At 37.9% G+C, this 12,780-nt stretch overlaps 1 protein-coding gene across 50 annotated transcripts in view; it reads right to left on the reverse strand.

Annotated features, from left to right (window-relative positions):
* Positions 1-902: 902 nt before the first annotated feature.
* Positions 903-12,780, reverse strand: part of RIMS2 (regulating synaptic membrane exocytosis 2) — a 724,815-nt gene continuing 712,937 nt past the window's right edge. For all 50 annotated transcript variants that reach the window (XM_078353414.1, XM_078353401.1, XM_035276348.3 and 47 more), the window contains 5 exons: positions 10,269-10,410; positions 6,424-6,536; positions 5,641-5,742; positions 4,167-4,306; positions 903-3,725 (listed from right to left, as the gene is read on the reverse strand). In XM_078353414.1, coding sequence (XP_078209540.1) covers positions 3,507-3,725; positions 4,167-4,306; positions 5,641-5,742; positions 6,424-6,536; positions 10,269-10,410 — 716 coding nt within the window. In that variant the 3' untranslated portion in view covers positions 903-3,506. The remainder of the gene's footprint in view (positions 3,726-4,166; positions 4,307-5,640; positions 5,743-6,423; positions 6,537-10,268; positions 10,411-12,780) is intronic.

The raw sequence follows: 12,780 nt of genomic DNA on the forward strand, positions 1-12,780 counted from the left end.
TAGAAGGGCTTTTCATGAGAGGGCACATAAGACAGGGAAGGAAATTTTTATTACAGGACTGTATAAACAGCAAAGAAACAATTCACTACAGTAGGGGGTATATATGGAATAAAGGGAAAAAACATGGGATAGGTATGGGAAAATGGACTGGAATGGAGTCTTTGGAAATGGAGGAAATGATTGTTTCCAAGAATGGAAAGACAGCTAGACTTAGTTTTCAGTTAGAGTACTAAGTAAATGTGAATCCAAACAAACTAGCTCTTACATTTAGAACCCTAAGCAGACTCCCATGAGAATTCCGCAGGGGTTCACCTTATCCCAGTTGAGAAACTGCCCTAGAAGGATATGGAGAAATCCTCTCGCCCATTCATATCCACACATAGAAGCCAGTCTCTGGACAGGATGTTATATGTCAGGTTACCACACGAGTCTCCCCACCCCGAAAACACATCCTGTACCCCCCACAAAGCAAATTGACACTAGCAGAAACACATATGCTGCACAAAGCCAGCTATGCCTTCGTCATCTTCACCCAGGGACTAGCAGAGCCTGTGCCTGGATATTTGTGACTCTGCTGTCAGTGACAGCCATGACTAAGTTAGAAATTTCACTCATTCACTCATAAGATCTGTGAGTTGCTGAGTCATTTAATCAGAAAGCAACTCAATCCAAAATAACAACCTTTTAAAAAACATCACCTTTTAATGCTGTGAGTAGAAATCCTTCGGCATTTAAAGGAATGCTCTACTGAGGCCTATTGCTAAGACCAGCAGTCCACCTATGTTATCGAGAAGTAGGAGACAGTGGTTTTGTTGTCTTTAAATGATACACGAGTTCAGGGAATGAGCTGCAGCAGGCTCAGGGCTTAGTGGGAAGAAATGTCAGGGAAAGCACTGCAGACGTCTGTAAAGAAAATGTTTTATTTAAAGTGTTAAATACCATCACCAGAATGAATTCGATTTACATTAGTTGGTGTTCATTACAGGACTAATCTGCCCTTCTTTTCCAACTGGAATTCCCTTTACTTTCAGACATACTACGCGCAGGCCAACAACGGTCACTGGCGTAGTGCTAGTTACATGACTAAACCACAAGTTGAGGTGCAGACGTGAAAATTTAAAAAAAAAAAACACCAACTTTTAAATAAATACGGCATAATGACAAGTATGTACAAATATTCCATATGGTCATGTCCTTCTTATTAAAATTAGAAATAATTTGTATAGGAATATGCACAAAAGATTATGTGACTGCATCTTAGTATCAGGAAAATCATAAATGTTTATTCTAAGGGATAGTATAGACACTATAGGTCTATTAAATCAATTGTTGCTGGTACACAGGTGTCTAAATTATTTTAATAAAGTTTTATTTGTCCTTTTGACAACGTTACCTGGGTCCATCAGAATGTCAAGACACGGTCTTGGTGTATTTCATATTGCACCATGTAAAGAGAAGGCATTTTTAGTGATACTCATTTTAACTTTTGCACCGTATCAAGCATGATAATTTTTAATGGTCAGCACTGAATTAAAAAAAAAAATTTGTGCATGGCCTTAATTTAAACAAATGAGATGTATGTGGATTTCAAAAATTAATGCAAAAAATCAAAATCACACTATTATAATGTATTATCAAATTTACATAAAGAACCATGGGTGGTTTATTACAATAACTAGTGACTCTTCCTCTAAATAGGGGAACTTAGTAGAAATTTGACCTTGCAGCACCACCCAATGGTAATAACTGTCTGTAAAACCAAAGGCAGGGGTTTTGACTTTAGGAGATTTTCATGTAGAGTTTTGGTGATGGCATCAAATAACTATTAATAGGCATACTGACTTTCTTTGAGTCACCTAAAAATTGGAGCTTTAAAGTTGTTTGTTGCAAATTTATGTTTACTATATTTCTTTAGAAATATAATTTGTGAAAAACTGAATTTTACTACAGAAAAAATGAATTAATAAACAGCCCTGTGTTTCAGGGTTTCCAATTTTTAGCAGTGTTTCTATTCACATAGGAAATGGGAACTGACTAAAGAAACTGCTTTAAGTAAAAAACAAACAAAACCTAAGACCTCTACAAATAATACTTTAACCCCTGTATGAATAATGCTGGTGCTAAAAACAAATTTATTAGACATTACAATGGCCACATGACTTTAGAATTTTCCTGTGAATTGAATTTTGAAGGTGAAAAAAACATTACCATGCACTGTACAATAAACGGCAAAAGTTCAAATATCTTCTTTGTCAAATACATGCTGACTTACTTTTACGGATTCCCAAGTCATGTTGCAAAATCCTTTTCAACATGCTTGAAATAAAGAAAGCTCTTAAAGTTATTTTTCCCTTGAGAAATTCACAAATTCAGAGGCATCTACAGCTCTGAATCAAACATGGGGTTTAAGAGAGGATCAGATCAAAACTTGTAATTTTTTAGTATAAGATTCACTCTGGCAGGGAGAAAGAAAAGATTAAAAGGGGGAGGAGGAGAAGAAGAAGAAAACTGAAGGAAGAAAGAGGTGAAAAATTTGCACATATTGAACTTCATAAGATTTGTATATTTAACATGGAAATAAATGGAATATATTATACTTATTTGTCACATAAAGAGAATTTTAAGTATCTTCTAGAAAGTATTTCCATTTGTAATGTCTGCCAAAACACAGACTATGACATGGTGTATCTTCGTATCACCCTGTTGCATTCTCTCTCCTTTTTAAAACCATGCACTAGTGAAATTTATTTTTAAAAATAATATAAATTGTTGAAAATGGCTGATTTTTATTCTTTTTTTTTTGCAAGTTGCAGCCCCAAGAAAATAATTTAAGTATTCAGCTAATCTGTGTCCATGCAAAAAAGTTTCTTTAATTTCATTCAGTACAGTGTAGCCACAGAATTTTGTTTTTCAGAGTCCAACACGTATTGGCATTAGTAAATTATGTGCCCATGGAGCTACAGAGTCTACCGCTCTTCCGGCTGGACTGACTGCTCCGACCCCCGGCCAGAGGAGGGCTGACAGTTATTCCTGACCACTTCTTTGGTCTCCAGCTTTTCACCTGATACTTCCTAGGATTTCACTCCTTGACCTGTAACACGGCTTCATGGTTGTATAGCTCCATTTCTGTGGCATATCAGGGCTTTGGGATCAGATAAATGAAGAAAAAGGAACGATAAAAATATAAAGGTGCCATTGAAAAGGGCTTCTGTTGCATGAAACTGACTGATTCTTTGAGATTAATCCATGGCTTCAGATTGGACCAGAACTCGAGCATCATTGAATTCCAAACCTGATAGTTCTTCATAGCTCTGCTCTTTCACCTGAGGACCTTCTTTAGGGCACAATGTGTGCAACTTCCTCTGAGAACACAGGATCGCTTTGTATCCCTAGAAACAGGCTCAGAAGACACAACATTAAGCATGCAGTGTTACCAGGGTTTGCAACCTGTGATTTTTTTTTTTTTTTTTGTAACGCTGGTTGCTGTGACAACAGTTTTACAGCTGCTATGAACGAGAGTAAGAAGGTCCGGTTGAACTTTCCAGAGATGATTGGGAAGCTCTTCTTGTCAGAGGGGCCAAGGTTGGATCTACTAGGGAGGACGGAGGGAAAAGTTTGAACCATCCGATCACCATATTGGATAGCTCTAGTTCATCTAAAAGTATCTGGGCCACTCCCATAAAAGATTTGTGATCCATGCGGCCATAATCTCCCCAGACAATGATCTGTTGGCAAAATAAAAAGTAGAGTGATTTTAGTGTAACTGTGTACATAAGAAGAACTTGTAAAACATATTTAAATACTAAAGTACATTCAGTTAATTTTCTGACATCAAAGATCAAGTTAAAATCTGTATTTGATTAATGGAATAGTTGCCTTTAACTAGTGGAATCTAAAGGTACATTGGGAAAATTGTACTGAAGCATTAAGGTCATAAGAAATCCAGAGAGACTGGAATTTATGTGTGGTGGGGATTTGCACGTCTATAAATCACTTTAAAGAAAATGACAATATATATTGCTTTATAGCACTGGCCACTGCTTTGAAAAGTTTCCAAAGAATTTCACTTGTGAGGAACATAAAAGAATACAACAGAAAAGATTTGGGGTATCATGTCTGATTCCATGAAAAACACTTTCTTAGGTAAGGGATAAACAAGTTGATACCTGTAAAACTTTTCCTTGTGGACTCTCTTCGAAAGATAACAGCTGCTGGTAAAGGGGTTCCAGCGTCTTTCTTGCCACTTTTGTTTTTTTTTTGGCTATGCAGACTCCATTGTCTAATAGATACACCTTTACATATGGTGCTTGGGAAAGAAAACATAGAGGAGAATAAGCGATGAGTTACGGACATGAAATACCAAACTCATGGTGATATTTAATATCTTCAGCTGAAAAAGCTAGCAATCACGCCACTGGCCGAGCCGCATTCTGTCAAAATCATTAAATAAACAGTGGTTCACTGTGTCTTTCAGAAAGTTTTATGGGATGTTGACATAGCCTCTGAGTTTATTATTATTTTTTTCATCAACTTGTTATATAGATTTACACATGCATTAAATAAGTGAAGTGCTTCCAGTCCTTAACAATATTCAAGAGAGATGCCCTACTCGGTCTTTAATTTATCACTACTTAAATCCATGTAACATGCTTGAAGCTATATTGTTTCACTCACCCATCCCCACAAATAGTGATTATCACTCAAAAGTATTTATTTATAGGTGGTGGTGTGGGTATTACAGTAGTGGAATTTCATGTGATATGATCATATTAGCTAAGAGGCAACTAATAGAAAATCTATGGCTTAAAATTTATCCAACAGACACTTCATAAAAACCCTTTTCATGCATGTACAAATCATGATATATAGCAGAATGGATTGACTAGCTCTAAGACATGTATAAACCCAACTATCTTAATCACCAGTGCAAGGTTACACAATAGATTATATATTATAATTAAAAATTTCTACAAGGATAGAAAAGTTAAGAGTCAAAATTACAAGTCAATCAGTAGAGATGCTGAGGCTAGCTTGTCAAAACAACCACTCCACAATGCATTTGGAGCACTGTGGCACTTTCCATGGCTTCAAGCACCTTAGATTATAATGACACTTCAGTATGAAACATGGAGCATAAGAAGTTATAATAGTGCCATTCTTTCCTCAGATTATAGGAAGTAGAAGTCTTATAATTAGAATATCCAGCATACAGAGCTTATGCTACTCTTGGAGGCTGTATTTATTTTTATTCTAATTCCAGAGTCTTATGAATTCCTGAGGAGAATTTTGAAGCTCTAGAGAAACTGAAAAATAACACAAAACGCTAGCTAATAAGAAAAAAGAATTCCTTGCATACATGGTGTGACAAAATGAATTATCTAAGTGTGGTGCTTTTTATTTTGCAGTGGTTTCTAGTACATCTGTACTTATTTAAGAACTTACATTATCCCCACCAGATCATCCTCACTGAACACTCATTCAGGATAAACACAAAAATGACTGCTGCCCCAAACCAGTCATAATGGACTCATCCATTAGTAACCTTGATTAACTAAGTCAAAGGTCAAACCAATCCAAAGGTCTCTAAACTGAAACAATATGGATTATGTACAATAACAGAAAAATCTCTTTTGTTTTTACCTGGCAGTGTCTTGGAACCTGGTTTTACAACAAGGCCACGGGCCCGGATGATTTCCACCTCCAACTGTCCCTTTTTGTCCATCATTCCTACCTGAATGTCACCTAATGGAAGGAGGAGGAAACAAATGTGCTGTAATATACAAAGGCACTAAGGAAAATGCTTGAGTCAAAGACCTTGGTTTAACATCATTTCATCATTTCCCACATATTTTCTTAAATTCAAATATACTTAAGATTCTATCAATGATATCTTCCTTTAAAAAGCGTTAAAATTAAAAGAGAAATAATGGTTAGATATTTTTTATTGTTAAAAATCTAAGCTCTTGATTCCTGCTGATAATACTGTTAAAGATTCCACTGAGCCGAGCCCGGTGGCTGCTGCCTGTGATCCTAGCACCTGGGGACAGAGAGGCAGGAGGATTGCTTGAGGCCAGGAGTTTGAGACCGGCTTGGTCAGAATAGTAAGGCCTTGTCTCTACAAAAAGAAAGTCAAAATATTTGCTGGGTGTGGTGGCGTGTGGCTGCAGTCCCAGCTACTTGGGAAGACAAGGTGGGAGGATTTCTTGAGCCAGGGGGGTCCAGGCTGCAGTGAACTGTAATCATACCACTGCACTCCAGCCTGGGCAACAGAGAGAAACTCTGTCTCAAAAAAATTAAAAAAAATAATAAAAAAAAAAAGAGGGAGGGAGGGAGAGAGAGAAGAAAACATTCTATGAAATTTAAAGAATTTCATTTTCAATGATCTAAAATAAAATAGTGAAATCATAGGACAGAAATTCTTACCCATTGCGGGAGTAGCCAGAGTCTGGCGTCCCACTAGCTGAGCAGGGCCAAGGCCATCCAGAAAATCGCTGAACTGGCTATCAGAGGCCAAGCGGACACCAGGGAAGATCAGACTGAGAGCAAAATAACATAAGACATTAAATCACCAACCCCTACTTATTTTCAGGTAAGCTCAAGTATCAGTCTGGCCTTGTTACTGTGGCAAGAGAGTCAGTCCTATTATTTTGCCACTTATATTTACTGGATCCAAACACGCTGCTCCACCTCCCAGGGCTCTTCCTCCATATTCTCAGCAGCCCATGTATGACACCAGAAGCACCTGTCACTGTGCTGCAGGCTCCTGCTGGTGAGTCTTTCTCTTCCTCGGTCTGAAGGTCAGGCTGTGATTTCTATGAGTAGCACTGAGCACATATCGAGCACTTGCTCCATCACAGGCTTTATTTATCACACTAATCCTCTTAGTTGCACTATGATAGAGTCTATTATTTCTCCCGTTTCATAGTTGAAGAAATGTTTCTGGATCATTCTCATCTGCATACAAATATGCTGTTATTTCTTTTACCATATTAAAGAAATCCCTTTCCTGACCCCATTTCCCTCTCCAGCTACTACCTCATTTATCTCCTGGAAACACTTGTCTCTGTGTGCTGTCTTCAATTTCTTTCCTCTTATTCACTCTTGAAAGTCTAATCATGTTTTCATTGTCACCACTCCATGAAAATTCTCTGACCATTTGACACAACTGACCTTGTCCTCTCTTCCTTGAAACACTGTCTCCATACCACCTTCTGCATGCACCCGTCTCCTGGCTTCCAGTCCCCTAGTTTCCCTCTCTTCTCTCTGCCACTCAGGCTTAACCTACTCTGCTAGTTCTGGCACTAAACACTGGAGCTTGATCCTTTCACCTTTTATCTTTTTTCTATGTCTGAATTCCCTTGGTAATCTCATCCAGTTGCATGGTTTCAAATGCCATCTACGATGCTATTGCCTGTATTGGCATCTCCAGCTTGGATCTCTCCCTTGGGCCACAGACCTATGTTCCAACTGCTTAGTCTATGTATCTTCTTGGATAGGTAATAGGCACCTGGAACTCAAACTGTCTAAAACTGACTCTCCCCATGCTCCTGTCCCCCGCCTCCTGCAAACATATTAACAAAAAATCCCAACTCTGATCCTGTTAAAAGATTCCCATCTTGATAAATGGCAACTTCATTCTTCATTCTTCCAACTGCTTGACCTTGGAGCCATCCTTCTTCCTTCCTCTCTGTTATGAACGGAATCATGTCACCCCAAAATTCTTATGTTGAAGCCCTAACCCTCAATATGTTTGTATTTGGCCATAGGGCCTTTAAAGAGAGAAGGTTAAATGAGGCCATCAGCACAGAGCACTAATCCAATATGACTCATGTCCTTCTAAGAAGAGGAAGAGACACCAGGAATAGGTACGCACAGAGAAAAAGCCGCAAGAAGACACCACAAGAAGGTGTCCATCTGCAGGCCAAGGAGAAAAGCCTCAGAGGAACTCAATCCTGCTGACAGGTTGATCTTGGACTTCTAGCCTACTAATCTGTGAGAAAACAAATTCCTGTTGTTTAAGGCACCCAGTCCGTGGCATTTGGTTATGGAAACCCTGGCAAACAAATATACTCTCTTTTCTCTTATTACCCACATCAAATGCTTCAATAAATCTTACTTGCTCTACTGTCAAAATACATTAAGAATCTGACCTCACTAATGCCGTACTCTGGTCCAAGCCACCATTCTCTAGCTTCTGTGTTCGGCCTTGTGAATGGTCTCCCTGTTGCTGTCCTTGCTATCCTAGCCCCCTGCCCCCTCAGCACTCAGACTGATCTGTCAAAACAAAAGTCAGATCCTGTCACTCCCCTGCTCAAAACCATCCAGCAGCTTCTCATCTTACTCAGTAAAAGGGAAGTCCTTACAATACATAAAGCCTATAAGAGGTGTGCCCCCTACCCAGCCACATGCCCTTATTCCTCATCCATCACTGCTCTTATCCTTCCGCCCCAGTGCTTCCCTCCTCACTGCTGACCCCCAGGTCAGCTCCTGCCTCAGGGTGTCTGAAGCAATCTTCATCCTAGAAAGTTCTTCCTTCCGATGTCCCTCTGCTCACTAACTTCCTTCAGATCTTCACTCAAATGCCTCCTTTCCACATCTAGCCTGCATCAAATCCTATCTCCACCCTCTTGATCATCTCTCTTCCTTGTTTTATTTTTCTCCTTAGCATGTATACTATCTAATCTACTATACATTTTATGAGTTTTTCTTTTACATACATTTTAACAATTTTTCTTATTTATTGTTTATCTTCTTTATTAGAGTGTAAATGTGCTAAGAGTAGTTTTGTTGGGCGGGGGAGGGGTCTCCTTTGTTCATCACCGTATCTCTAGTACCTAGAACCATGCCTGGAATATTGTATAGAAGGAGAGGAGGGAAGGGGAGGGCAGAGGGAGGAAAGGCAAAAAGAAAGGAAAGGTGAAAGAAAAGGAAAGGAGAAAGGAAAGGAGAAAGGAAAGGAAAGGCAAAAGGAAAGGCAAAAAAAAAAAAAAAAAGGCAAATGGAAAAGAAAAAAGAAAGAAAAGAAAGGACTTGAGAGAACCAGGCTCATGCAGACTGCAAAGCCCATGGTCTTAGCCATGGATATTTACTCCCTCACTCCTCCCTCCTATGACTTATATCCCCAATGTTACAGCACAGTGACTGGCCCACTGGAAGGTAGGGTAATATTTGTTGAATGAATTTACGATACTCATCCTCTTTTTCCAATATGGCGATAAACATCTGGAGCAGGAGTTATAGTTTAAACATTTTTATATCCCTAACGGTATCTGGCGTAGTTCTTTGCAAAGGTTAGTGGTCAGTGCACATTTACTTTTCAGTTGATTTTCCCTCTCCTTTTAGACTTCCTTAATGAATAGCAAATCTATTTCTCTCCCCGACCTCAACTCTCAAATATTCAGTTAATACAAATGTTTTAGTCTGTTTCTGTAAGTATCCCATATAATCCTACTTATAAATGTATGGAAACCATTAGTAAATGGATGTGCTAGACAAATTATCCTTAGACATACCATTCATGCTGTGCTAACAGTTCCTATGGCCTCACATCTGTGAACTGGTCACACACAGGTTATCTAAACATCTAATGCTTCCATGGTGATGACAGTGAGGTCAGTAAAACCCATTTGCCTCTATTAATGTCCTTTACAGCCCCACTTCCAGTACTTAGTTGCTAAGTACTATTAATTTTTTGGTGACAGGATTACACAAGCTACAAATGCTTTAAAAATATTGAGACAGTTGATTCAAAAGAAAGCTATATGATAATCATGTAAAAGGCTCCCTGACATTTTTGGTGGCATTTCTTTTTGGCTGTTATATTTAATATAATTAACTATAATTGTTTGTTACAACATAGAACTAAGTATTTGCCAGCATTCCATATTTTTTAGCAATAACTCTTAGGATGGAAGTTCTTGACACTAGCATTGTTCACATGGTGTGTATGACATGCGTGCTTATTATTTTTGGGCTTTTATATATTATTTCAAGCTACAGCAAAATATTTTATTTGTATTGTATTTGAAGAGTCACATTTTAGCATCTTGCCATTAAGGCAAAACACCCCAAACTTATTTTATTTGGTATAAAAAGCCAGATACATCGCATTGCTCAGTGGCAGGTGAGTAAAGTTTTCTTCATGGGAAATCAGCTAGCAAAAATTAAAATGGCTTTGAAGAGCATGAGAGTTAGAAAATCTCTGTGAAGCACAGAGAGTGAGATAGGTAAGGCATGGAGGAGACATACATCATATGCGCCTCACTCACTTTCCTTCTGAGCTGTAGCTGTTCATGCTGCCATCTGTAGACTCTCGGCTTGCCTGTCGAGTCATCCAGTTCCTCATCTCCACGGCCAGCCCTGTTTCTGTACTTCTCTGGACAGTGCTCCTTAGTTTTTTACCTCCTGCTTCTGCAGAGACAGAAACAAAAAGTGTAACAGCTTTGTCGTCACTATCTGGTAACAAGAAATATCAGCCAAGGCTCTGAGATCATCAGATGCAAAGATCTGTGTAAATACAAAGTGCTCATTAAGGAGAGAGTAAGAAAAGGTGTGTAGAACAATTTTAAACAATGTCATGTTGAGTGGGATGTAGATTTTCTAAAAAATCTGTAAGAAGCACAAAACACCATTGTTTTATTTCCATTTAAAACAGTGTTGAAATTGTTAACATAGAAACGAAAAGAATCAACCTAAGGAAAATAAAATAAGCTTTATTTTCATTGTAATACTTAAATGCCATGTTAATTTATGCCTTTTTGTTTTCATTGTAATATTTAAATGCCAGATTAATTTCTGCTTACCGCATTTTAACCTTTCTTTTAATCATAGTGAAAGAACCAGGCCTTCACACAATTTACAAAGTAATCCTCAAATTCCAGCCTTAACTTTCACTAGAAAGTCTGTTTTTGTAGGGTGATAGATATTAGAAGGAAAAAGAATCTATACAAAGGAGAGAGCCTACTTTGCCAACAGTTTCACATCTATTGGTAACTTTGAGAAAGATTTTTAAAGGGGAATGCAAAAACCCAGCAAAATCATGTGAAAAGAGATTTTCATTTTCTGTTCATGGATAGTCATGTCCTCAAGGATCTTTAATAGTTGGGTGATGTGAAGAAGTCAATTAGAAGACCCAACATGAAACTAAGTCAAGTACTACAGATGTGACATAGACAGGAAGTACTATCTAGAGAGGTCAGGGAAGAAGGCACTTCATAGAGGGTGTGGGATTTGAGCTGGGCATGAAAAATAGGCAGATTGGGACTTACGGAGAGGTGAGAAGAGAGCTGCTTAAGCAAGAGAAACAGCATGGGCAAAGTGCAAAGATAAGGATTACCACGTGCATTTAAGGGAGGTGCAATGACCAAAGCACATGTAAAGTTACGGGGAAGCGGGTTCCACAAAAAACTGAGCCCAAATTACAAAAGCTATGAGTGTTGAGATGTGAAGCTGAGAGACTACCAAAGCTGGAACAAGAGGGTGATAGCCCAAATGATTTGTACTTGATTACTTCTTGTCAGGCTTAAATATTTATCCACACTGTGCGTATTAACAGTTTTTTTTGGGATACAACCATAGTTAGCTCTATTAGTGCTTAGTATTAATAAGTTCTTTTTAGGTCTACAAATATTTGCTGATATTGCCAATGATTTGTTGAAATCTCTTTTCACCAAGTCTCTTATAGGCACTTAGCATTCTGAAATGCTGCTTTAAATTTCATCAATTTTCTACTTCCAACATTAATGTACACCAAAATGCTTTAAGTACATATGAAATATAAATTATGACTGATCTATAACTCAGTTCTATAATGTAAGGGTGATATTTTAGATAACTGAGAGTAAACCTGTTTTACTGATATGAACTGTAAGAAGATACAAAGCATCCCCTATTAATGAGGGAAAGATCTTTACAGCAGAATATTAGTAAATGTCAAAGGAATACAATTTTAAAATTACCAATTTGCAACCACCATTGGAATAAATGGTATAAGCAAGGCTCATCAATGGAGGCTAACACCATTAGATGAAACACTGTGGAAAGGATACTCATATGAGCTAAATAATTGTTCCATAAATTATTCTAATTGTTAAAGGAAAGAAAGAGTACTTTAACACTGGGAGACCAGGCTGCCACCATCTTAATCAAGTGATCAAAGTTAGCAGCACTAAGAGGGGACAATCATGCACCTCTGGCTATAAAATATACTGTATCACTTGTCAAGTTGTTCTAGACAAAAACATGCAATCTGTTTCTAATCACATCTCTGAAACCAATTTCCAGCTGTGGAAAACAGGTGATGGAGTAACAAGATATGTGACAGACACATACACAAAATGATCAGAGAAATCCAGAACATGGAATATTGGTCAAGAGAGTTGACCTAGTCTCTAAAAAGAGGTTAACATCATGAAAACAAAGAAATAAGGTAAGGAATTGTTCTGGGTTAAAATGCATCAAGGAAATTTAACCATCAAATACTACGAGTGTATTTGAACTTCTTGTTTGGGAAAGCAAAACAAGAAACCCTATATGCAAAACAGTATAAAAGTAATTTTAGGACAAGTTAAGGAAAATCTGAATATGCATTTGACATTAGATGAGGTTAGAAAATTGTTATTGTTTAAGGTGGATAATGGATGGCATGTATTATAAAGAATTTTCTTATTAGGAGATACATGCTAAATTATTTAGACCTGAAATGTTATATTATCTGTTATTTACTTTCAAATGGTGTAGACAAAACAAAACAAACAACAACCCAGCCCCCACCCCAACTCC

This window comes from Callithrix jacchus, chromosome 16, assembly GCF_049354715.1.
Source record: "Callithrix jacchus isolate 240 chromosome 16, calJac240_pri, whole genome shotgun sequence".
NCBI lineage: Eukaryota > Metazoa > Chordata > Mammalia > Primates > Cebidae > Callithrix > Callithrix jacchus.